The sequence below is a fragment of the Cygnus atratus genome, chromosome 1, assembly GCF_013377495.2.
Source record: "Cygnus atratus isolate AKBS03 ecotype Queensland, Australia chromosome 1, CAtr_DNAZoo_HiC_assembly, whole genome shotgun sequence".
Taxonomy (NCBI): Eukaryota; Metazoa; Chordata; class Aves; order Anseriformes; family Anatidae; genus Cygnus; species Cygnus atratus.
This window is the reverse complement of record NC_066362.1, coordinates 35,559,233-35,585,758: the sequence shown is the minus strand read 5'-3', so window position 1 is coordinate 35,585,758 and position 26,526 is coordinate 35,559,233. Positions and strand designations below refer to the sequence as shown.

Genomic DNA, 26,526 nt, shown 5'->3' with positions numbered 1-26,526 from the left:
GCTGGTAGGCAGAAGAGAAATTAGGGATGGGGGAAATAGAATTGTTGTTGTAGAGATTAAAAAATAGTCTGCAGTGAAGTTTTTGCATGTGCAAATAACTGGAGAAGATGGGATGCTAGTCCCATGGCCACCCACTGATATCTCTATGGGAGAACTTCAATTTATATTCAATGGGTAGTTATGGTCTAAAAAGTGCAGTAAATCCAGAAGACTGTGCAAATTCTCATGCATGTGGAAATAAGAAGATTAAACAATTTCATTTTTTTTTACCATAATTGAAAAAACATGCCTTCTTAAGCAGAAATACTGCTTGCAAAAAAAAAAAAAAAAGGCAAGCAATTTCCCTTCAGCATCCAACCTCCTAGAAAAGCCTCTTTATAAAAGGAAAGAAGTGCCAGCCAAAACTTTCACAAGAAGGGAAGGAGTTATATATGTGGGGGCTGTATTTATCTGAGCTCGAGTGATAAAATGTGATTAACTGAGATTGCAGAAGCTGTAACATCGGTACAGGACTAGTGAGCAGGAAGCAGGCAATTCCTTTGGCATTTACACTGAGGTGTCTGGTCCTGGGGCTACTGTGGGAGGGTAAAATTCCTTTGGAAGCTGTTCTGCTATTAGAAAAGTGCATAATTACTCTACCCGCTCCCTGCTGTCTCTCCCCAGAATGGTACTTCAGAGCAGGGACATCAGGGACAGCAGAGCTGTACTGAGGCAATTCAGTAAAGGAAGGTAATGAAGCCCGAGGATCTTTTGCCCCGTTGCAGCCACCGTCTGTTCATCAGCCACGCAAAGGTGGATTTGTTCTGTTCAGAAGTGAATTACTCACAGCTGTTTCCTTTGTAAGGCTGCATTTTGTACTTACTGATATAATCAATAGTTCAGAGGAATGGAAACTTTCTTCTTATTTTTTATTTTTTTTACTTCCTCTTCCCAATAGAGTACAACTCCTCTGTGTTTTAAATCTTTCTTTCTAATTGCTCTGCTGATTACTCATGTGTTCTGTGGGGTGTTTGATTTCATCACTGAGAACTGCCGAGATTGGGTTTTTTAATCTTTGTTTGGTAAATAAAATCTGTCCTGGCCAGATAGGTTTATCTTTGTTTAATGTGTGTGTGTATGCACTTATGTGTATTGATATATATATGTCCAAAGAAGATTGGACTATGTAAGTGTGGTTACAGTAATCAGTTATAAAAAAAAAAAAAAAAAAATCAGGAGGTGGTATGATCGTATTTTGTGTCTGTTTGAGTCTGTGGATCTCCTTTTTCTTAATGAAGTACTTTACACACACACATGCATACACCTCAGTGGGAAAAGGCTGGCAATTTAAGCTGGTTGATGAGTAAATGGGTGGAAAATCACGTTAATATCATGATTTTGCAAGTTAGAAGTGAAAAATTGAAAACAAAAATGGAAGGTTTTGACTGCTTCACTAGTTATTTTAAAGATTTTTTGAAGATATATTTGTGTGTTTGTGTGTAAGTTACAATACAATTAAGTGGTTATGCATAGTTGCAGTATTACATAAAGAAAATATTTTTATTATTAAAGTAATTCCCCTCATGCTTAAAATGTTTTCCTTTTTTTGTTCTTACTTTGTAGCTGTTTGCTGTATATATAAAACCTGTTGGTTGTTATATCGCTCTAATGTGTTGTACAATGTGTTAAGATATTTGAAGGCAAGAAGTAATGCATCTTAAACTGCTGAACTACCTTATATTAGGAGACAGCCTTGCAGAACTAGAGGGTAACTTTGAGAAGCAGCTGAAGAGTAGTATTTTTATGTTGGTTTCTGATGAAGTTTCTGTTTACTGCTGGTTATTAACCCATATGACTGGGGAGTGTTGTGTGTGTTTGCTTTTTATTGGCAGTGTCTTTGGGCAGCGTTGGCTGAAGGTAGGCGATGCTTCCATCAGCTTCCTTTCAAGTAAGATGCTGCAGGATTAGAAAGTTCCTAGTAATGAGAAAGGAGAACCAAGTTTTTTGACGGTAGATGAGATCCAACTAGAGAAGGATGAACAATTGGATCTGAAAGCCTGATGCTATTCTTGGGATTAGGAGGAAGAGATGTGGCCTCACCACAACATACCCCTTTAACCAAGGGGCCAGGCAGGAGTAGAGGAACCCAAGACAGAGCAAACTTAAAGAAAAAGACTCAGCGTAGCGTTGGAGTTGTATCTGTTGAAGTCCCAGGAGGACTTTACCTGAACCCTGAGGAAGCAGCTGGGGCACAGCACCAAGAGTGTTTGTGCAGAGCCAGGCAGCAGCCAGGACAGCGCCTGTGTTGGGTCGGTGTTACGAGCAGGGCGTAGAGCCACCCAAGATCAAAAGGTGCTTCAAGCATCTCTTCCAATGCCAGGGATCCGCAAGGGTGCTGTTAAGAAAGGAGCAGCTCTCACCCTGCCATCACCATGACACCGTGACGCTGCGCTGGTGTCTCCAAACGAGGTTGGCACTTGCTGATTCACTGTTCACCTTTTATTGCTGGGACTCGGTTACAACGTCCCAGTTAGTAAATTCAGAAGCTACCCGGGCTTCTTCTGCACTACACAAGAGTCACTGTATGAAATGTTCTCGATGTGGAAGAATGGTTAATTTTATTTTTCCCTGAGTGCAACAGAAGTGTTTTCAATGAATAATACAACGCATTTGAAGCTTTGGAGAAAGATATCCTGAAGATTAATGATTTTTAATTACGGTGTTTGTGATGCATAATGGCATCTATCTGTATTCGTCTTTTATTGCAGAATTGTATTTCAGGTGGATCACATGGCAAAATAATGGCGGGGTAGTTTGTCTCTTCAAGAGAAATTGTGTAGAAAAATTGAATTTGTTTTCGCTTCCGTGAGGTTCCCAAGAATTTTTCATCTGGAAAGGCATAGTTGAGTATCCCATTTGACAGTGTCCAGCATTGGAGACCTTAAAGGACTGTGCAGGAATTCCCGAGTTTGCAGATCAGAGGAAAACTGCCTTTCATTGCAGGTCTTATTCTGGCTTCCAGAGCAGCGTTTGTGCTGTGAAACTCTGCTGAAGCCGATGTTGGCCTAGGACCTCGTCCTGCATTTGCACAAATTTGTTTCTTATTGTGTCCCCGGCATGGCTGTGGCCCACAGTCTGGTGTTTGTCCAGATGGTACCCAGGAGGAACATGGGCAGCGCTGAGCCAGGAGCTGCTTTGTACAGGCAGTGTGGATGCAGATACTCAGTTTTGGGAGAGGATGAAGAGCGTAGCCCGTGTCCCTTGGTCCCTGGGCTGGAGGTTGGCCAGCTGTATGCAGCAATGCAGATGTAACCCAGGAGGAGGCTTGCACAACGAAGCTGGTGCACAGTTTGCTGCTTCTGGTTCAGAAGGGCAGACCTGGTGCAGGGAGGGGGAAAAATCTCACGCTGGAGGAAAGGCAGGAACAGGACCAGAAGTGTCAGCAGTGACAGCGAGCTGCCCCTAGGGCCTCCAGCAGCCTGGCCTAGTCACAGGGCTGGACGCAAACCTGCTCAGGGAACTTTGGTACATCCTTCAGCCTACGCTTTGCATTTCTTCCATCAGACCGCTTTGTCGGAGGCCTAAGCAGATGGATTTTTATTCCTTAAAGTCAACACTGAACTTCTTTTACATTTTAATATACTTTCTGTAAAGGAGCAGATAGCTAGCTGCATGCAGGCTTAGTGAGCAGAAGACTTGGGGTTGCAGCATGCTCTGGCCCACCCCTGGTCTTAGTTCTTCAGGTTTTTGGCCAGGAGAGGCACACCTTCGAATGGTTTGGAGGGATTTTTTTCTTTTCTACCTTTAAGAAAGATTTGTTGTGCGCTGCCCTTACAGCCCCCAACCCAGCCAACACAACCATCGGTCTCTGGGGCACGTTGATTGACGTGCGGCAGCCTGTGCGTCGCTTGTATGGTTCTGGCACCACCTCTTTGTGGCTTTCCCAGTCTAATAGCTGTCTCTTGATGCCGCTCTGGAGGTATTTTGTCCTTGGCAAGTGATTTACGAAACTTTTGCCACTTCTTCGTGATCATTTTGAATTGAGAGCAGATTAATGGTTGTTTCTATATTGGCAGTGGTTGCCTTTTAATAACAGTTATCCAGCTTTCTTGTGTCCGTCTAAGTATCATGTGCTCAGATGACTCCAGAGGAAACATATCTGGGCACTGTGCAAGTGTCTAAATATAGCAATAATAATCTCTAGCTTTCTTCTTTTCAGTCAGTAGAAGAAATTTCTGGATACGCTTCCGTTTGTGTGGAGGACACACGGAGATAAGCCCATATTGACATCTATCTCGGTGCTAATTTCTGATGTCTCCCTATTACTTTGCAAGAGGAAAGCCTTTTTCTATAAATCTCTGAGCTTGTCTTTGGGGTCATTTTTTTGGGTGTGATTTTTTTTCTTATGCCAGAGAATTGCACAGTTTTCTGCCCCTTTCCAAACTGCCAACTTTCTGCTCCACTGAAGTTCCTTCTGGCTTCAGTCCCAGGGTGTCGGGGAACAATAGGTTCTATTTTAGTCCACAGAGATTTAATTGCTGTGAATAAGGTTGACAATTATCTCTCTTTGTGTTTGAGAATCCCACCAGCTGTTTTAGATGCATTTAAATTGCTGCACCATGCTAAATTCACTTGTCACATCAGGAGCTATTGAGCCAGGTTTGCGGCAACTCGTAACATGTCCCTGGCCTTTACTTTAAAAATCATTTTTGCTGCATTTGATTCTTTGTCTACCACCTCTCCTTCAGCCTTGGCTCTCTGCGCTGGGTGGCACTATTAGTCACGCCGCGGGACTTCTCTTACTAAGAAAATGCATTTCAAACAGCAAGGAAACTTGCTGAAAGAGAAGTTGGCGTCTCGTTTTTTTGCTGCCCCCAGCCACATAAGCTCAGGCATGTAAGGCGGGAATCATTTGATCGCATCATATGGGCAACCTGCTGTGTAAGTGTCTAGGCTCTTTTTTATTGTCCACAAAGAGGAACAGACACTTCATGTTAATGTAAACAGCTAAAATAGGTCAGATGAATCATGCCCCCAGATGTCCTCCTTCTCTTTGCTTATAAATAAAGTCTGGATGATTAGCTCGGACTTAGCTGTCTGCACGGTGGACATCTGAACAGATCTCACCTCTGGGGACCATGCTTGTAGCAGCCATCACATGTAGGTGACTGTAGGCACGTGTAGACACCTAAGAGGATTAAAAATACTTGGCTCAGTGCAGTTGCTGCAACGGTGAGCACCAAGGTGAAAGTGCTCTGGGCTTGTTTTCTCGAAGCTGAAGGCAAACCTGTCTGAGCAGCCGTATTTCTCCTCACCCTGTGAATTTCTGTACTGCTTTCTGGCAAAAGTTAGTTTCCGAAGAAGGAAAAATGGATGGATTTTCCAAAGGAAGCTACAGATCAGTATTTGATAACATGCAGACAGATAGCATTAAGCTATGATTCTTCTTTTTTTTTTTCATTGCTAGATTCCTCAGCTCATCAGACACAATTGCATAACCTTTATTTTCTCCAGAAATGTTCCTTTAAGCAGGACCTGTCCTTCACATCTGCTCTTTCTGCCTTCATGTTGTCTCTTCAGTGTTGCTGTGGAAATATGTTGATTTGGGTTAAAAAAAAATAATTGCTGCACAGGTGTACCTGTGGGCAGCACGCTGCCACGTGGAGGTTTGCTTACACGGGGAAAGCCAAGAAAGGGGTTGTGTGTGAAAGTGCACCTTTCCTCTTTTGCCTGAGAAGTTGACTCCCTTGTTAACTTTCAGAATTAACTGTTGCATTCAGCAGGGTTTTCTTTTCAGTCCACATACGGCTTTGTTTAGTGTTTGTTTGCAGTCTTGTCAAGGAGTTAATTAATTACTCTGGAGCTTCCAATTTCAGTCGCTACCTTAGTGTATATTTCGTATTTGTGCAACTGTAATTATAATTCTTGAATACAAGCTATTCCTTGGTGTAGCAGGGTGCAGAGACACTAATATTTTATCACTTTCTAATATGTATTTTCTACAGATCTTGACAAGACTCTAATTTCCCAGTGGCCTGAGGGGAATGGAAAGGTCTATGTGCAAGTTGCAGTAGTCAGCTGGTTCTGGTGTTGACTTCGTACCTGTTGTGAGACCTCACAGGGATTGCAAGTGCCTTTGATCACACCAAGCTTTTATCTTAATGGCTTCAAAGATGAGGTCTAGAAAAGTAATTTAAATAGTAGACCTAAAAGATTGAGTTTTGAGGCGTGTTTCTGTGGCAAAGATTCATTGTAGTGTGGTTTGCACGTGGCCCCTTCCTGCAGATCTGCCATTTGATGTTCTCTGGAGGAGAATTGACAGACGTAAAACTCCAGCAGCAGGGTGTATGTCTTCTCTAAGCTATTCCTAAAAATAACCGGCATAAGAATGGCTTTGAATTGATTTTCTACTTATGGATTCTTGGTAACAAAGCTGTACATAATGTTTCCTTTTTTTTCTTGACTTGCATTTGTGTACTTGCATACGTATAGAGTTTCCTATAATGACTTTCAGAGAATAAATTACCAAATTGACATCTTTCATGTTATAGGGGTTTCACAATACCAGCTGTAGTAGAGGGTTATTGTGAATAAAGCGTTGGTGCTTATCTGTGGAAATGTGTACGCTTTCTGTCACACTTGCCAAGATTAGCTTGGGGCTAATTTAAGTTGACAGCTGTATAAAAAGGATTGGTACTGTCACCACCAAACTGTTGCAGTTAACTTTCACACATGCTAAATATGAAAGATAATTTTTTTTGAAGCTTGAACCAGTTTTGCATAAGCCATTTATCGTGATTTCTCTTAACCCTGAGAGAGCTGAGATGGCGCTTTACAGCAGCGTAGCCTCATGGCGTGGGATTTACTGAAGTCCTTTAAACATATAACTCGCTTCAGGGTAAGTATAAGGAGAGATTTTATTTGCATCTAACTGGCATTGTTCTAGGGAAGAAAGGGTTTATTTGGGATGTGCTTTCACAAGTAGAACTTCAGAAAAGAAATCACCAAAAAATGGTATTTTGTTTTCTCCATGCATCCTTGCCATGTGCAAACATTCACTTATGCGCCACAATAAAATATTGTGAGTTCAAATTGAGCATTTGGTTGGGTGTTCTGTTTGTGGGGCTGTTGTTTTAGTAGTAGCAGCATGGGGCTTGTAGGCAAAGCAAGTATTTGTGAGGCCCGAGGGCCCCTTTCTGTAGGGGTATGGGGCAGGCTGCTGTCCCTGCCTCTGCATCTTTTTAACCAATGCACGTGTTCAAGCTTAGCCTCAGCCTCGTGCACGTAAGGACTTGTACAGCTCCTGGGAACAGGCACAGGAGTGGCTGCTGTTCCCCTGCGTCAGAGCCAAGGGAATGGAAGAGCTGGGTTTTTTCTTTGAGTGTGGGCTGAAGAATTGAGCCAAAGATGTTTCTCATCAAAATACAGCTCAAAACTACTATCCACAGAGCCGTTTCTCGGTGCGAAGCCAAAAGCCAAGTGTTGTTCATCAGTGAACTCTCAGTATCACCCTTCAAGGCCGAATTAACAAGTCATGTGTGGCAAAGTGGTTGGGAACAACATTCAGAAAAGTCACTATCACGATGTGCATAGCATGACTTCTGAACATTGAACTGGGTGCTTCAGCTTCAGGAGTTGTCCATCCTAATGTGTAAAATGAAGCCCAAGAGCAATTCTCATGCTGATGAACAGCGCTGAAATATTTTCCTGTATAAAGGTTCATTTTCTTTTCACACCTCTTTTGTTGTTCAGTGCTTTCTGCTTCAATTTGAATCCCTGACTTGTCACAGTAGCCAAAGGTGATGACCATTTTTTGCGTTACAAGCAACAAAAATCTAGAAAAATGCAATTATGCATGAAAATGTTCAGATTTTGTGCAAATAAACCCATCTAAAGGCAGACTTCACCAGACTGAGTATGCTATTCATAGAAGAAGCATCAGTGAAGAACTTTCAAAGTAATTTCTTCCTATATACCATAGAAATATCTTTACATACAGTTTTCCCAAAAAGAAGAAGCTGGAAGGCAGCGTGTTAGTGGACATCAGGTTAGAAGGACCCTGGTCAACCTGAAGTTGTTTGTCCCTGTTATCCTCCAGGTCTCTTGCTTAGTTTTTTTTGTTTGTTTGTTTTTCTTTTATCATCCAGTGCTGATAGCCAGTAGAGAAGGAGTAGAGAGGGAGTGAGGAAGGAGAATTGGGCATTTCTATTTCCAGCCGTGGCTGAGATTGCTCATCCTTGAAGTGAGATCACTCTTAACCACATGTGCATCCCACCAGACCAGCTCAGCATCTGCTGTAGGCTCACTGACCATTGCATTACTCATGTAGTTTCCTACATCCTAATTACTAACACAGCTGCTGCTTGTCCCTTTCTGTTTAGTGATCATGGAGCCTGCTCCATTACTGTGACCTAAAACTGCCTTGCAGCTTCTAGTTGCTCTGTACAGTATTTTATTTTTTTGGAAAGTGTAGGTGGGTGGTGTGCCATGCATGCATTACCAGTTTGTGTTCATTTACACCAAACTTGTGGAAACTTTTAAAACTTTTTTTTTGGCGTTGTTTTTGACTTCTGTCTTATATTTTAATTTAAAATATTCTTTTGGACCTTGCCTATTTTAATCCCATATTTAGTCCTTATCAGTCTGGCAGGTGTAATAGCTTCTAGCTCAGTCCTAAAGCGGGTTTGGCCCTGTATACTGGTGTGATTGCTGACACACACGCAAAAAAACATTTTCATGCTGGAGCATCGTAAGACTCATCTTTTTTGGCTAAAAATTCACTTCCAGCTTGTCTAAGGAAATAAAGATTTTATGTAACCCCATGGATTCAGACAAATTATTCATGGATGGCTTTGGTTTCTGCCCACAGTAAACAATACTAGTGGGTATTTTGTTTTTGATGTGAGCAATATCACAGTTACAGTAATGAATGAATGAAATTGTTTAGCCTGTTTCAAAAGCTTCCTTTCATCTGTGGGAGAATTTGAGCAGATAGAATGAAATCTCTTTCAAGTCAATTCCCAATGCAGAAATAAATCTTGTGTAGGTGAAGGGGGGGAAGCAGCCACCTACCTGGAAATCTAAGACTATAAATGAGATGTCACAGAAAAAGGCAGTGGCATCCACTCCAATGCTAATCCATTAGAGGGGAGGGGGAAAAAAAAAAAAGAGAAAGAGAAGGGTGGGTATGGAGGATGGGGGAGAAAAGCCAGCAACACGTTTATGAAAGAGGGTACTTGTATGGTATCTTTAATCCTCATTCTAGTGAAATGATGACTACTGGAATTATATAGGAAAACTGTAGGAACATATTGTCTGCCGTTCACAGATACACTATTAATTAATCTAGGCTACTTCTGTGTCATTGGTTAGGTTGGCTGCAAGCTGTTGTCCCACTGATGATGGCAGTGTTACACACGTGTACCCCAGTTGGAGTAAGGAAGGAGGCTGGCTGCAGCTCCTCTGAGCTGCTGGAGCCTGGAAGGATGTCCTGCTGCACCATGGACAGACTTCTGTGCTGAGGGTACCTGCTGCACTCTCAATCCTCAGCCTTAAACTGAAAATCAAAATAAACAATGAGCTGCCCATGGATATATCCGTGTTTGTCTACCTCCTTTTTGATAAGCCTTAAGGAGGGTATGAAAAGCTTTGCTATTTGCTTGAGGGGTTAACAAATTGATTTTTTTTTTCAGAAACTTATATATGCTGGAATTGCAGAAAGTCACTTTGATCCACAGAAAATAAAGAAATAACCTCAACAAAAGCTCTTGGTTATCATTGCTTAATTCTTGTGGTTATTGAATAAAGACATTAATTCCTAGAAAAAGAATTGTTTACTTCCCCAATGACCAGAATAACTCTTTAGAATTGTTAGTAATCTGAAAACTGATAATGAAGAAGACAGGAGTATGTTCCAGGTTGTAAAGTTTAATGAATGTTTAGGATTACGTGTCTACTAATTAGATAAATGATGGAGTTAGAGGACATCCTGAGGGAAGAAAGGTAAAGATGTGGTTAGTAGAAAAAATTGTTTTGGTGATTGGAAGATTTTATTTTTTGAAAGGCATGGGTTATTTTGAAGGACATAACTTCTTTGCAGGGCTTTTTTTTATGTAGGTATTTTTTTAACATCTTATGGGACTTTCAGCTTTTTTTTTTGGGTGGAGTCAAGGCTTTTTCTAAACTAAGTTTACAGAGAAAAGCGTTCTGTAAGAAAGCAGTGACTTGAGAACATCAACTTGTCTTTTATTTAAGACTTTGCTTTCTGTATCTTTATCAGAAGTGGACAAGACCACCCAGTTCCACCCCCCTGCCATGGGCAGGGACACCTCCCACCAGACCAGGTTGCCCAAAGCCCCATCCAGCCTGGCCTTGAGCACCTCCAGGGATGGGGCATCCACAGCTTCTCTGGGAAACCTGTTCCAGCGCCTCGTTATCCTCATAGTAAAGAATTTCTTCTGAATATCTAATTTAAATCTCCCCTTTTTTAGTTTAAAGCCATCCCCCCTTGTCCTATCTATCACTACACCCCCTGACACAGAGTCCCTCCCCAGCTGTCCTGCAGGCCCCCTTCAGGCACTGGGAGGCCGCTGTAAGGTCTCCCTGGAGCCTTCTCTTCTCCAGGCTGAACAACCCCAGCTCCCTCAGCCTGTCCTCATAGGAGAGGAGCTCCAGCCCTCTGAGCATCCTCGTGGCCCTTCTCTGGACTCTCTCCGACAGGTCCATGACCTTCTTATGCTGGGGACCCCAGAGCTGAACACAGTGCTCCAGGTGGGGTCTCACAAGAGTAGAGAAGGGAGGGAGAATCACCTCCCTTGACTTGCTGGCCTCGCTTCTTTTGATGCAGCCCAGTAACTGCAGAGAGGAACTGTGGTAGGAAAGAAGCAGGTAGGGTTTGGGATTTATCATGTGGTTGCAAGTGGTTGTCAGTGACTGAAGGGGTAGATCAGGGCCCTGGTAATGAATTTTATTTGTGAGCTGGGGCCAGTCTGGAGTAGGTGTGGAGTCAGTTCCTGTGCTTCTCCTGGTGCATGGTGGCTCCCTGGTGCAAGGAGAAGTCTTGGAGCTCTCATAGTCCTTAAGTTTCAAAAAGCACTTTTATGAACACTGCTGTAGCTATGCATCATTCAGTATTTCTGCTAAACTGTTTGCGTTTCCCAGATATTTTTGTCAAGATATGAGACATAAGTTTTGCTAGATTTCTGAGTTTACAAAAAAAAAAATCAAGTATGTGGACTACTTATTTAAGTTTTTTCAGAGTTTGAGATCTAGACCAGGGTAAAACAGTCCTCCTAAAGCATAGCTTGAAGCTTCTGCTGGAGCAAATACAACTTAATGCAATCTCAACGAGTGTGGTTTAGAGAAAACAGCCAAAGGTGTTCCACAGAGTAAATTTATTGATATAAACTTAAAAAACAGAGGGCTGAATGAGAATGCTTCAGAAGACCTAAGATGTGGCTGTTGTGTTTTTGTTAGGAAACGGTTACGGAGAAGCTGTTCGGGGTTTGTTTGACTGTCCTGGTTTGTTCTTTTAAGATAAATTTAGGATTTTGTAATCAGTGATGTTGGCAACAGGAGTTTGAGCTCTGTTCAATGAAGAATAGAAGCACAGTGTGACCTACATCTCCATTCAGTCAGATGGGATTTGGGGTCTTGTGAGATACCAGCAGAATGCTAATTGTGAGCCAGACAAAATAGCTGGCTCATATCTGAGGGATTTGCTTTCAGAGAATCAGATCAGTCTGTAACGTATTGAAGTGTCTATCAAGGTATCTCTGTAAATGTGATGAAATCTACCATCTTACCGCGCAGGTTTCGTGAAGCTCCTGTTTGCAAAGTAGGATGTGTTTTTGCTAGCACTACTATACCATGGACTAAGCCATAGGATTGCGTGTTTATTACTGAGCAATGTGTGTTTTACACCATAGAGACAGCCAATGCTGTAAAAAGAGGGGCTTCTGATCCAAAGTAGATATGCTGTTCGGGTTGAACTTCATAAAAGATTGGATAACAGATAAATGGGTAATGGGGAAGAGGAGGGAAGGAGTTGATGGTCATGAACAGGTCTAATTCAACAGTTCCCTAAGGAACTGTTATGGGGAGAGAGAAAAAAAATCCTTGAAAATGTGTCTGAGTAAAAGCTAGGGAATTATAGGCCTTTATCTCTTTTTCCCCCTTTTTGCTCCAACATTTTCTTATTACTTGCATCCATAACATAATGGACGTGAAGACAACTGCATGGTTGGAGATTTTTTTTGGAAGGGTGTTTCTTTTATTAAGTGTGATAAGGTAATGCTTGATCTCATTTTGTTCACTTTAGTGGAGGATAACATTTTTGGGGGGTGGACAGAAAGAGAAATATGAAGGGGAACTGAAAAGCTTAGGAAGTTGAGGCATTTGCTCTATTGATGGAGGGGGGTGGTAGGTTTTCCATTAAAATTTTCAAAGATGTGTGATTAAGTTATCTTTTAGAGATATGAACACCTGTTAGTTCTGCTTTGTTATTTGTATAAGCAGTTCAGATGTGGTTTTTATTCTGATGAGTTTGTCTTTGCTCCTTGCTCTCACAGACTACAGTAAAAACAGCATTGGAAAGCTGGTTGAAAGAAGTGCCTCAAGGAGGGATTTAAGAAACTACACAGAGAAAATGATTTTGAAAGACAGCAGTGACACAGAGCTGTTGGAGTAGAAGGTGTTACTAGCTTCTGCGTTAGGCATCAGGGTTAGTAATTACAAACACATAGGTCAAACTTTGAGATTAAAAATCATGGGGCTTTCTGCAGCCCTTTCCCAGAAGCTGGGGTATGAGGTGGGATGTGAGGGCAGAAGAGTGCCCATATCAGGAGAGGGGGACCTCCTGTCATCTGGACCCTGCATTGCCTGTAGTGCCCGTAAGCACTGTTTTGACATTATGGTTAATTTATTTCCGAAATAAAAAAAAAAAAAAGAAAAGCTGGAATAGTAGGCAGGAACTTGTCTTTCACAGCCCCAATCCTCCTACCTCAATATACTGACACCCCAACCCCCATGTGTTTTTGGTGTTCAGTCTTGCTGGGTTCCTTTTGGCCATGCCCTCTCCTAGCAAGGTGTTTGATGCACAGATTCAGCTGCCAGGTGTGTCCCACAGCAGCTGCCTGCCAGGCTGGCTTGTCAGGTCACTTTGTTCTCGTAGGTTTTCTCATGCATTCAGTGCCTTGACAAATTTTCTTGGTAAGAGCTTTGTAAAATGATACCATATTGTGTGTAACTTAACACACAACTGAGCATCAGAACATCTCCTGCCGTTGAAGTCCTGAAGTCCATTGCCAAGCTCAGAGACCAGAGCAGCTCCAGCACCTCAGGGATTTTCGTAAGGAATGAGGTGCTAAGGAGTGTAGTGGGTTTTGTAAGGAGTAGCTTTTGGCTCAATTTGTCTTTTCCCTTTGTTTGTTGTTTTTTTTGTTTGTTTGTTTGTTTTGTTGGTTGTTTTTTTTTTAAGAAGAAAAAAGGGATTGAAAACAGCTAACATCATCAGTAAGGAAAGTAGTCAGCTGAACAGAGTGTTTATTGTAAAACTGCTCTTTCTGTGCTGCTGCAATACTCTAATCATGCTCATAGCCTTTCAAACTAAAGAAGTGGTGGTCAGCTGATTTCAATTCTTTGGTATTTGTATTTTTACTTCTGATTATATGTCAAGTTTTCAAACTAGAAGCTTATTGCATCAGTATTTTTATCAGTATCTCCATTCATTTGCTCAAACGATAAGGACTACAGAATGCGTGTGGTTAAACCACGCACGGTTGCCTCCCAACTAGAGGCTCCTTAATCTCTGCTTTGTGTTTCCAAAAATGATTTTATCTACAGTTGGTGTTTATTTACATGAAATACTTGTAAACAACTGGTGGCATTATGCATACAGGTGTTAACTGCAAATAAACCCCCTCTTCTGTGTGACTGCAGCGTGTGACGTTCAGCACTGCAAGGAAACTTTCTGGAAGCACTTAACTGTAGTGGATGCACATATAGAGTATAACCATGTTTCTTCTATTTGAAGAAAGAAATGCTCATTTGCATGTTACAGTATCATGTTGCTCTTAAAAAATCAAGAGTATTTTATCTTTAAGCGAGACTGACACAGAACTGACATTTCCGCAAGAAGAGGCAAGCTGATGCGGAGTCCCCTGCAGGCCTGCCTTCCATTTTTGTTTTCTTTGCTTTCCAACAACTTCTATCAAGGTTTTTTGTCATGTAAAATTTTACTGTAATCAAAACACTAGAGATCAAGAATTCACGTATGTCTTCAACTTGCTGTCAGGGTTATGATATGCCTTCAAGCTGTTGTGCTTTCTGGGGAGGCAGCAGTTGTTTTTCAAGACACTGTGTGCCTGACCTGAAACTGGTTGTCTAGTGCTGGAAACGCCGCCTCAAACAAATGGTGTCTTGGTTATTGTCTCACCATGCATCTCTGTGTTGTCGTGGTGCAATTTGCCTGTTGGAATACAAGGCAAAGTCTTGCCCTTTAAACAGACCAACAGTAGTTCCTTTGTTTTCCTCTCTCTCTTTTGTACCTTTAGTGCTAACAACTCTTAGATTTATAGCAGGTATTTTGTTTGTGCAAGATTCAGAACTTGACCAAATATACACACCCTCAGCCAACAGATTCATTATTCAGCATAGCAGACATTGCTGTAGAAAAGCAACTGGGGATCTCTTGTTTCAACAGGGAGGCATAAATGGTATCAGACATGACCATCAGGTAGTCCCTGTAAGGAAAAGTGTGCCATGCCTAAGGGTAAAACATGCTCGTGATACCATTGGTTCTTACTCATACAGTTCTGTGAGAAATGCTTGTTATGCCAAATGTAGGTGTATGGAAACAAGCAAGTATGCGTGTGTGTGGGTGTATGTGTATACAAAAGTCAGGTATTGTAATTCAGTTGGTATTTGCAATACTATCTGTTGAGTCATTTATAAGATACAGTTGGAGGCTTCTGTGCTTCAGTAACTTGGACTATGCCCCTTAATTTCTTTTTTGATTTTTTTCTCCCCTTAGGGTAATAAATGCAGGGAAGAGTACACACAATGAAGATCAAGCCAGCTGTGAAGTCCTCTTTGTCAGGAAGAAATCTGGAGGCGCGAATTCTACACCAAACAAGAATTCAACAAAACGGAGGTCGTCACTGCCGAACGGAGAAGGTCTCCAACTGAAAGACAACTCGGTAAGCAGACTTCTGTGAAGTACAAAATAAAAATAAACGGATGTGGTGATAGGACACCGAAAGAAGAACTCCAAGTGTTTACTGTTTCATGTGTTTCCAGTTACATGATATTATTTCTGTGTAAATACAGAACACTTAACTAAATTTTTCTTAGTTCTACTACTTGATTTTTTTTCCACTGAAAAATGCTCCTTGCATATTAGTTTAAATATGCAGAAGGGAGTGCTCCTTGGATTTTCCTTTATAATTCATTTATGAAAACATAATCCTGAGAAATTTACTGCTGTGAAATACTGGGTTTAATGGTTGTGGTTATCTTGTCCAGTGAAGGTCACTGCAAGCATAACAGAATCATTGTTTATACAGTTGCACCATTTTATGAAGAGTTGGACTTTATTTGGGTTCTTCTTACTGAAACAGGATTGCGTGTTACCAGCTTGGTTTATGTAGGTAGGTTAAGGTCCTCCAGCACCCTGAATTCAGTGATCATGAACTGCAGCCCTCTCTGTGGAGAGTGATGTACATCATGCACTTCTCTGTTGGTAATCATCTTCTGTTCTTCGTCTGTCTTATTTCATCCATTGTTTAAGCATGGGCTCAGGCTCCAGCAACGATTGATACTGTGTTAGATTCAGACATATAAACTCCCTAAATTTTGGATGTTGGAGTCAGACAATGTGGATATGCTGTCTCTCTGCTGTTGGGAGAGCACAGCTTCTCCCTAAGTACTGATTAGTCTTTTGTTGGACTATAAGAACATCTTTTCTTTTTTTGTTTGTTTGTTTTTAAACCATGTAGTAATTAGAAATCTGCTTCAGTTTCTTTCCCAAAACCCCATGGCTTGGTGAACACCTGATGACTGCAGGGGTCATTGAGGTCCTGAGGAACAGAACTTCCTCTTGCACCGTGTCCCTCCTCACCTCGTGCTCCCCCTGCTCTGTTTCATACTTCCTTATTGCTGCAAAATCTTCAGACTCAGGTTTGCAAATAGTCTTGTCCTTTCCTCTTTCAAATCTTTCCTAAAATCATCTGTACTAGTTCCTGCGTGCTGATGTTCCCCATTGAATTCAGACTGTCACAATGTTTTTTTCCAAGTACATATTTACACCCTCCAGGATAAAGAATCGTGCCCTAATCTGAGACTAATCAGTTTTTCATACACACACGCAAGGCAAAAAAGTAATTTTTAATGGTCTGTCTTCTGAAAAAAAATTGTCTGTCCTGGAAAGACCATGCAGCTCTCTGCTATTGACCTACACAAATGCTTGGTTCCAACGAGTGTATTTAATTTTTGTATGCATTAATTGCTTTTAATGAAGCAAGTGTCTGACTACAGTACATATACACATGTGTAAACCACACAAATATAAGCAACAATGTATTTGGTCTACGTGATGGGTTTGTTTGACACCAAAGGTACTGCTGTCATGCACATAGCACACTACAAGGACCCTGGAGCAGACCCTGACCTGTGTAGGGATGCTAGCTCTGCTCTAGCACCTCATTAAAGTTCCAGGCCTAGCTTGTGGGAAACCAGATCAGGGACCTCTGAATCCATGGCATGGGTGGATGTAGCTGTACTGAATTTGCCTCTGTTTTCATATTTTGGGGGCATGCATGGAACATAAAGGTTCACAGTGATGTTTCGCAAGTCCAGTTAACTTCCAGTTTTGAGTAGTATCAGATGCTTCTTCCCAAGAGAGCAAAAGGCATGCTAGGTTTGTATATACTTTACCGCACAGTTAATCAGTTTCCCCACAAGGTATTTTTGTCCAAACATTAAGTACTTAATATGTTTAGATTGCATGCAAAATACAGGAATATAAAACTTATTTCATTATTGGAAAGATGTCTTCAATAGCCCTGATGTTATCTAATGTTATGGTTATCATACTGTTATGGCACCATAATGGTAGGGTCTATAAACTGATTCCAGATTTTTGAAAGCTGCTCTTTTTACTCATTTTAGACTAAATGATTGTTAGCCTTATCACATATCCCGTTGCCCTGTGTAATGAGAAATAGCTCATAGACTTCTCCAATTTCTTCTCTTTATTAGTGTATTTCCTACTTTTATTCTGTACCTTTCATCTCCGTTTTGGCATAAATAGCTACTTCCTTTCAGCTTTCATGAGAGAAACCTTTTTATTTCAAATCTTTTTACTTTCTTTTATTTCCTACATATTTTGACCAGAAGAGTGCATAGTGTCTGAAGTGAAGAACCAGCTGATCTGTACAGTATAGTACTGTTTCCATGCTACTTATCCTGGTTTTTATACGTTCTTATCTACAGATTTTCCTGTTTACTATGTGACCTTTGAAGGTGCTGTAGCACTCATTATTTAGCTGTGTAAAACCTATTCTACCATGTTATTAGACCACAGCTTGTGAATAGAAATTTGTAATATATTCTCCCAAAGCAGGCAGCATATTTCTGGAGAATGTTATCTCTACTAGAGGGCAGTCTTACACTAGCAATTGTTAGGATGTTTTTCCTTGGTACATCTTTTGCTTCTTGAAAATATGGAAAAAAAAAGATTATAGATAATGATAATATGTTATTTCTGTAATTACTATACTTTTACTTTTCTATTTTTTTTGTATTTTTATGCTATGAAATATAGTATTGTATTTTGCCCTCACACAACATTGTTAGCATTGGAAGCAAGTATTTTTTAAAGAGTATCTGAATCAGTGTTAAACATGATGAGGATGCAACTATTCTGTATCAAAAGGATGCAGAAATACATGCTTGAGACACTCCAGTGAATGTTGTGATACCATCCCAGCAAGTGTTCAGTAAGAAAGCCAGGGGCTGAATTCTGTAAATGCCTTCTGGGGACATTCCTGTAATGCATGATCTGAAATCATACCTGAGTAGTGAAGCACTTCATAGAAATTTTGGAGGAAGAAGGGATGAGAGAAGTGATTTACTGAGTACTTGTCCAAAGGAGGGAAAAAAAAAATATATTCTTCAGTTCTTGCTTATTTTAAAGCATGGCTCACAAGGGAAATATGTCCCGCTCCCCCACTGCTACATGGGCTTTGGACAGGCGGCCCTGTGGCAACCTGTAAGTCAGCAGGGCCTACCCACGTGGCTGAGGTGCCCCCTAACAGGGGTACTGCCGTGGCGAGCGCTGGAGACCATCAGTGAGTGAAATGGGAGTCGTATGCCAAGGTCTTGTCATAGTGGCGGTCAGGTGGCAGGACTTAATGTGATGCATTATTAATTGTCATCGTACCATGGAAATACATAATTAATAGTGCTGTAGTTTTTCTCTGTGTCACAAAGATGGGAAGGAGTGCTTGTTTTGTATGACACAAGCCTGGTTGTCTACCGTATGTAGCTGAACACACCATCAGTGCCACGAGGAGGCTTTCTGTGGATGGGATGGCAGCTGCTCACCCAATTCCGATTTTATTTGAACCCAAGGCTTGCTCCATTGCATTTTGTATCTGTACTTCTTATTTGGTGCAATAGTAGTAGGGTGGACTGTGGTTGGTTGTTTTTGTTTTGTTTTGTTTTTTTCAGAACAATTCTTGAATAGCAATGTGATTCATCTGCCTGTTTGGAATTAGTTGCATAAAAAATCTCTCAAGGTTTACAATGCAGGACCACTGTCTAGCTTACCTGAAAAATATGTCTGAAATTGATTGCTATATATTTCTAAAGCTGCCCACTTTTTACTATAACCAACCTCTAGTTATTTATACATACACATTTGCTGTCATGATTTCTCATCCATTGCTTGACCCAAAACTTTGCATGTCTTAATTACGTTTTACAATTACAAAACCCAGGAGACTGTTGCATGTGCCTGAGCGCAAGGTCAGCAGATGTGGAGTCTGAAGCTTATTAAATTTCCTAGTGCATACTGGAAATGAATTGTAAGGTCAGTGCAGTGAAGGATCTGTTTTCTCCTGTTGTGTCTTGTAGCTATTTAGAATGCTGTTAAATCTGAACGAAGGAAAATCTAAAATAAATGAGGGTGTGTTGACTTATCATACTCCCAATTGAGGGCTTTGTCCAGTTGAATGAATGAACGGAGATTCATGATTGAAAGACAAAATACCACCAGAGCTAGCAGAAATGGATGTCTCTGAGACATTGAAGAATGATAATACCTTTGTGTTGGAAGGAAGTTCAAGCTCCCCGAACGAGAGAGATGGAGAACAGCCCTGCATATGCACACCAAAATGGATAGTAGCATGGTGGCTACAGAAGGCATCTCAGCTGTGGGAGAAAAGCGAGGATCTTCTTGTGCCTTTTGTCTCATCTGGCCGTCCCGGCTGCCAGCTCTTGTTTGTTCTCTGAGTTTCTGCCTTATTTGCACTGTATATTTAATTCTCGGTAAATTGGCATGGGTTTTGGATAATTCAGTTTTTTCAAACAGAGCTGTTTTTATTCTCAGGGAGGTAGAAAATGAGTTTATTTCTGCTTCCTTATTTAGATAGCTAATAGGTTATTAATGGTTATTCTTTTTGCTAGTTCAAAAGTTAATCAGGCTTTGCAGGAATATATACAAGTTTGTGGAGACTAATATTTGTTACAGTAGTGCCTGCAGATCCCAGCTGAAGTTAAGGCAGTAGAGCATCTCATACAAAGATACGATAGATAAGATCAAAGTTATACGTTTAAGAGAAATGTTGTGGTAGTCATCTCCCATAACTTTATAATACAGACCTCTCAGTTATCTAGGCTATTTCTACAGTCTATAGGAAGAAATAAGCCCACTTTGGAATAAGATGAGGATAGTCTGAAAGTGCAGGGTTTTTTTTTTCTTCCACTGGTTATAAGGGGAATCTAGGGAACTGTCTTAGAAATCTGCAGTATGGACGTCTGAACTTAGCTGAACTGGTGGCAACACTGTCTTGTTTTAAAGTTAGGTGAAGTACACAGGAACCACCGGAGCTGACATAACCATGCCATGTTCATGTCAATGACAGCCTGAGAATGCAGCAGGGGCCCACATGAGCTTTTCTGTGCTAACGGGTGCTTCCCAGTGGCTTAGAGGAAACAAATGATAACATTTCAGTTGCACTTTTTGTCATGGCCTGTCATTCAGATCTGTTTAAAACTTTATGGTCTTTGACACCTTATTTTACTGCTAAGCTGACATGAGTCTGGTATCCAGTAGGTACTGGAGCATCACATCTGGCCCATGCACACCAGAGGCTACAGTGGCAGGGTTGGCACAGCTGTGGGTAGGAGGAAGAAAACTTCCCATCCTCTGGAGAAGATGAGGGTTTTGGCTGGAGCAGAGCTCAAGAGGTGATCTCTTGGAGCAGGGTCTTTCAGCTCTGCTGCAAAAATGTGTGTTATTGTTTCTGATCTACCACCTTCACTGTAGTGCAGGTTCAAGGTTGATGGTGAAGTAAAGAAGCTCCAGGTTTACACTCTCTTCCCTCTAGTGTGAGGGATGACAAAGTAGTGTGCAGAAGACCAAGGAACAAGGGGCATAAGGCATGAGCAGGTGAGTGGAAGACAGTAAGTTTCCTATCTGTGTCCTGGTATTTGGTGTTCGGACATTCCTGCTTGGAAACCTCTCTGCCTTGAAGGTTTCCTTGTTCAAGACACCACTGCTTAGTGAAACAAAGAGCTGCACTGGCTCTGACTAGTCTTTTCCAGCAACAGAGCCTTTAGCTCTGCTCCTGAATCAGGTGGTGAGGCAGCTTTGCTCTCATCATGGCCGTTTGCTGTGTATTGTGTGGCGAGGGCACTGTCAGAAACCTTGCACATGAAGTGGGGTGACTGCAGCCACAAGAACTGAGCTGAGAAAGCAGAGCAGGAATGGGGTAAAGAGTAGCTTGGTATGAACACCTCTTTGTAAATGCTAATCCTAAATGACTGTTGTGTTAGTAAAGAATGAATTACTTTGTGCTCTGCCTTATTTTCTGAACAGCTCTAATACAGACTTCGGGGGCTTGCCTTGGAAGATTCAATAATTTATTTTTAGTGACTAGCTCTTAATTGTAGGTTTCTGATAGAAATTGTTTGGGGTGGGGGGCACTATCAAAATTCAAATCCTCTAGGTGGAAGGTAAAATATTTCTATTTCAAATAGAGTTAGAGATATGTATGGGGCAGGACTTGGTGTGACCAAGTGTTCAGATCTTACCCAGAGGTGTCCCAGTGGGGAGGGAGGAAGAGAGGTCCAGCCTGTCGACTGATCCCAGAAGTCACGATGATATCTTCCCTCACATTGCGTCTCTCTTAAGCCAATTTATATTATTTTCTGTCTTTTAGGTGGAGCTTGTGTGACTCTAGTCATGCATGTCTTGGATACGATTGGTGCAGTTTTCTGGCTTTTGTTTAAAGTAATAGGCTGCGAGAAATTCGGAGCGTGTGCTCCATGAGGGGTGGTCGCACCTTGGAGGTGGGTGGCTTTTGGGATGGAGGTGTGTTTTGGCATTATAATGATATTATAACGAGCAAAGTTCACTAGAGTACAGCATTTTGTCCAAAACCATGGCAGGTGGTTGGCTCAGGGCAGCAAACGTGCAGCTGATCGGTCTCGGTGTGCACAAGAACAATCGAGTCCCCACCTGGTCACAGAGCCCAGCCGCGGTGTCTCCACACCGCTCCACACTCCGTGCTGTTCCTTAGAGTCAGCACACCAGGTTCCCCCGGTGCAATAGCATCTAAGGCTGGGAGCCTAGGGAACATTTTGTTAGCACAGCTACACTGCACCCTGGAAGCTTCTTCAGTGCTGTACCTTTTCATTAAAACATGAATGTCGGTTTAATTTTCAAGTCACCTTAGGCAATTTTTCCACAACTTTGAACAGCATGAACTTGTAGTGTTTGCCTAAATACATGTTGCCGAAGGAGACATTTTGCATTAAGTTTCAGATTTTGTAACTCAGGTCAGCAATGAATATTTACTTTTGGATTTGTGAATGATAGTTTATGGCGTTCGTGATCCAACCTGTTTTCTCTGCCCTACTGCCAGTGTTTGGCACCTTTGTGGAGCTGCTGGAACAGCAAAAAGTAAAAGGAGCTGTGGTTCACAACCCTGTGCACAACTTTGAAATAAGCAGTGCTTTGGGCACATGGGGTGACAGGATTCAGGTGGTGTCTAGACCATATGCTGATCTGCTGTGTAAGGGAGCAGTTTTGGGTGAATGAAATAAATACGCATTTTAGCTGTGGAGCTATTGCTAGGATGTCTGTGATCCTAAATTAGACCATAGTTAGCACAAAGTTCAGACATAATTTTGAAGTTATTTGACTGCTTTGAGATACAGGTTATGCTTTCGTAGTATTTGGTGTTTTGCAACAGAATTGCCTGATTCATGTCCCTTGCAAAATCATTTATTTCAAAATCTTTATTAGCCCACTCCCTTCTGGCTTGCAAGGCAGCCCCACGAACAGTTTTTTTCAGTAAAGCTGGGAAAAGGTGCAGGATTAAGAAGAAACAGAGGGGGAAAGAGACTGGAAATATTCTTTCCTGAGGCTGCTGCCAAATATGCTATCATGCAAAGACAGGTATTGTTAGTCCTTAAACATTTCACTGAGGATGTTGAGGTGAATTTTCCAGAAGAGTTGGGGTTATCTAGGGTATGACTCCTTAGTGCTTTTTCAGGCAGATCTGAGCTTGTGCTGCTGAGAACTTGGTCTACCTTGAGGCCTGGGTTAATGGGCCCTTTCTTAGTGATACTGAACACCACCACGAGAACGTGGTTTATGTTCAAATCAGAGCAAGAGCGGAGATGACTTATACCCATCAGAAGGAGACTGTGTAGAGCAGAAGTGAAGAAATATTTTAGAATCATATCGTTGATCAAAAACTGCTGAACAAATATATTACATTACCACATATACCTTATTCTTAATAATGTATAGAAAAAATTACTTTTTTAGATACTTTCTCTGCCTGTGTGAGAACAACTGTGTTGACCAGCCTGCTAGGAACTGAGGTAAGATGTGAGATCTAAAAGTGTGCTATTATGCTGAGAGCCATCCTGAAACACTTGCCATAGCTCTTCTGATCAGGGGACGTGTAACTCCACTACCGTACAAGAAACTTTTTGGGGGACTGGGAATATTTAGGCAGTGAATGTGTATGCTAGTACAGGAAGAGTGCAGCTGGACCTAGTTGCATCCACCATCCTTGAGGACCTCTGTGCTGGATCCAATCCTGACACAGACAGGAAAAGCCTGAGCTGTCCCCTCTGTCAGCATGGGTGGGCCTTACCTGCCAGTCACGGAGGTAGGGGTCACACCATGGCACTAGCTAGGCACAGTGGTACGTCACATATCAAAGATGTGACTCTCCAATACTTCTCCTCTACACAGTCGTTAGGAGATGAAGGCAGTCTCACAGAGGTAGCTGTGTTTGTCAAGGCATTCCGTGATGACTGTAAGGTACAAAAAGATTGCAAGCTCAACCTTTTTGTTAGTATTTTTTGCGAAGGTTAAAAAATAGGCAAAAATACATGTCTCTTCCCTGCAAGAGTTGTACTAACACACTGGATTATTTCCTTTTCAGTAGAAAGATCGCTTCTAGGGAAGTGACCTGTGTTTTACCTGCTGCAGCTGTGCCACTGGCTGCTCCGTCACTTACCTCGCTTGTGGTTGCATGACGGTAACTGTCTCTTTTCCTTTCTTTTTTTCCCCTCCCATCTCCCCAGGACACAGATGGGATCAGCCTGTACTACTGGTCCCTGTTCGATGGACATGCTGGGTCAGGAGCAGCGGTGGTCGCTTCCAAACTGCTGCAGCACCATATCCTGGAACAGCTGCAGGAGATCGTGGACATCCTGAGGAACACGGCCATCCTCCCCCCCACCTGCCTGGGAGAGGAGCCTGACAACCCGGCCACCAACAGCAGGACACTGACACGGGCAGCCTCCCTGCGTGGCGGCGTGGGGGCCCCGGGCTCACCCAGCACCCCTCCAACACGCTTCTTCACCGAGAAGAAGATCCCACATGAGTGCCTGGTTATTGGGGCTATAGAAAGTGCATTCAAGGAAATGGTACGTGCGTCTTTGGGTTTTGAAGTTCTCATTGCATACATCAGTGAGCCACATGGCCTGGACGAAATGAACTTTAAGGGATTTTTTTTCACTTTTTCTTCCTTACTTAAATAATTCTGTCCATACATAGATGGTATTTAAGAGCTTCAAGAGTTTAGCTGTTATGTCTCTGTGAGGCAGGGAACTGTTTATCTCCCTTTGTCAAAGCTGCTTCCAGGCTTGCTAGCAGTCAAACAGGAGGAACATCCTAAATCCCAGGTAGCGCCATGACCACATCGTTAGTGGTTTACTCTGCTAGAGAGACTCAGAGAAGTTCGTTGTTCTTTCTTTCATCTTTTCTTCTTTTTTTTTTTCTTTTTAATCTTAAAAATTAGCACTGCCTCATAGTAGCACATTCAGAATTGGCCATTGCCATCAGACTACACATATGGACATGCGCCTTGGAAAGCCTCATTGCCCTATGGGAGCAGCAGCGAAGGCACCTCAGCATCCCTTGCACTGAAGACATTTGTTTTTATCGCCCACAACTGCACAAAAATGAGTCCTAAAATCACATCAAGGACATGGATGAAAGCCAGCTTCCTTGATCTGATGACCTGCAGTTCACTGGGGTTGCTCATAAGGCAGTGTCTGTGGGGAGAGTGCCTGCAGTTCTTGGGTGATGTTGGTTGGGAGTGGGTGAGTGGGGCATGAAGTATGTTCTTACCACCCACTTTGGCTTGTCTACAGCAAGGATATCTGAGAAGAAATCATGACCCTGTGCAAACAGAATATCCTCCAATTTCCCCATGGAAGGCTGTGTTTTCTCTTTGAGCTTTTGTAATTGATACAACTGCTATGCACTTCCCCCTTCAGTTCTTCATGGTCTTAAAAATAATTCCTGTCAGGCAGAGTAGAGGCTTGGTCTGCCAGCAAGTACACGTGGGATAAGGTCTTGGGAGATGTCTTCTTTCTCTCTCTCCCTCTCTCTCTGCCTCTTTTTTGAGCAGAAGGTTTTTGAACTAATGAGCATTTCCCAGAGGTTTTGTTTGTTGTCTGTAAAGAAGTACAAAGGCAGGATTCAATCATAGCTTTTCCTGACATATGTGAATTTTGTTTAGTACATGCATCTAATTAGTGACTGCAGTTGTTACTACAAAGTGGTGTTTCACTTTGAATTCTGAATAGCAGTTATCTTGCTGGATTGCCCTTTTTTCCCAAGGATGTGCAGGGAAACACATCCACCAACTGGGTCTCGACAGCATCATCCAACTTTTAGGTGGGTGTGTGCAGGAGTAAGACCCACAGCCAAAGTTCAGGTGTCAAACAGTGTGGGGCATGTGAGCAGATGAGCGCACTGCAGCTACTGGGCTAAGTTTCTGCTAGCTGAAAGGAAAGCAGAAGATGTGAAAATCTCCTGCCAGTTTAGCATGTCCCCTTCAGAAAGAGGGACTAGCTTGCTCCCTTCTTTGTTGAGAAAGGAGGGAAGAGATGATGCTACCCTAGTGTGTGGCCAGGGATTTTTCTTACAGCATTTTTCCTCGAGCAGTGGAAAAGCTGTAGTACAGTAGAAATGTAGAAACCCTGGATAACTTATTACAGATGTGATGGCTGGGTATTCCATGTACAGACCATAGTAATCTGTCCTCCCTTTTTCTAAACTGAAGTCCAGAGTTTCTCGTTTTCCTCCCTTTGCCTTTGGTCATATGCTACAGGTCAGGTACCTTAATTCCCACTTTTACTTTGACTCCAGCTGTGGCTATCACAATGCAATACAATCCTGGCATGATCTTTTACTTTAAAAGGAAGCCTTATTAAAAAGTCAGACTAAGAAAAGCATTAGATAATTATATCTACTTTAAACTCTAGGTGGTGTCTTGTGATCATAATTGGTTTAGGCAAAGGACCATTTTCTTTTGCACAAATGTCTGTGTAGGGGAGCAGTTCATACGGTCAGTACTCCTGAGTCTCAGCTGTGCCTGCAATGATTTGTCTTAATCCCACTTCTCTCTAACTTTCTGCTAGTTTATACTCCTAGCAGGCTTTGGATGAAGGCTTTGGGCCTCTCCTCCACAGTACATTGTTTATCTGGTCCTGTTTTGTCTTGGAACATCGTGGATGTTGTTGAATTAGTTCAGCACAGTGGAGACTTGCATCATTTCCAAGGGTTCAGTGCCAGCAGGGTGTATCATTTTACCTGGCACTTGGGGAAAGCTCATGTTCCTGGACACGTAGGCAGACCTCTTGGTGTTGTTTCCTGAAAGACCTAGCACTGCAAAGGAACCCTTTGAACCCGGTGAAAATGCTGGGTAGATCTGGTTCCTTTTTATTTTTATTTTTTTATTAAGTAACAGTCTAGCCTGACAGGTTTATTTAATGAGGGTTTTGTCCCCT

At 42.1% G+C, this 26,526-nt stretch overlaps 1 protein-coding gene across 4 annotated transcripts in view; it reads left to right on the top strand.

The window, feature by feature from the left end:
• The window catches only part of PPM1H (protein phosphatase, Mg2+/Mn2+ dependent 1H), a 132,682-nt gene that overhangs the window by 46,446 nt on the left and 59,710 nt on the right, over nucleotides 1–26,526 (top strand). For all 4 annotated transcript variants that reach the window (XM_035544250.2, XM_035544252.2, XM_035544251.2 and 1 more), the window contains exons 2-3: nucleotides 15,011–15,176; nucleotides 23,809–24,153. In XM_035544250.2, the coding sequence (XP_035400143.1) occupies nucleotides 15,011–15,176; nucleotides 23,809–24,153 (511 nt within the window). The remainder of the gene's footprint in view (nucleotides 1–15,010; nucleotides 15,177–23,808; nucleotides 24,154–26,526) is intronic.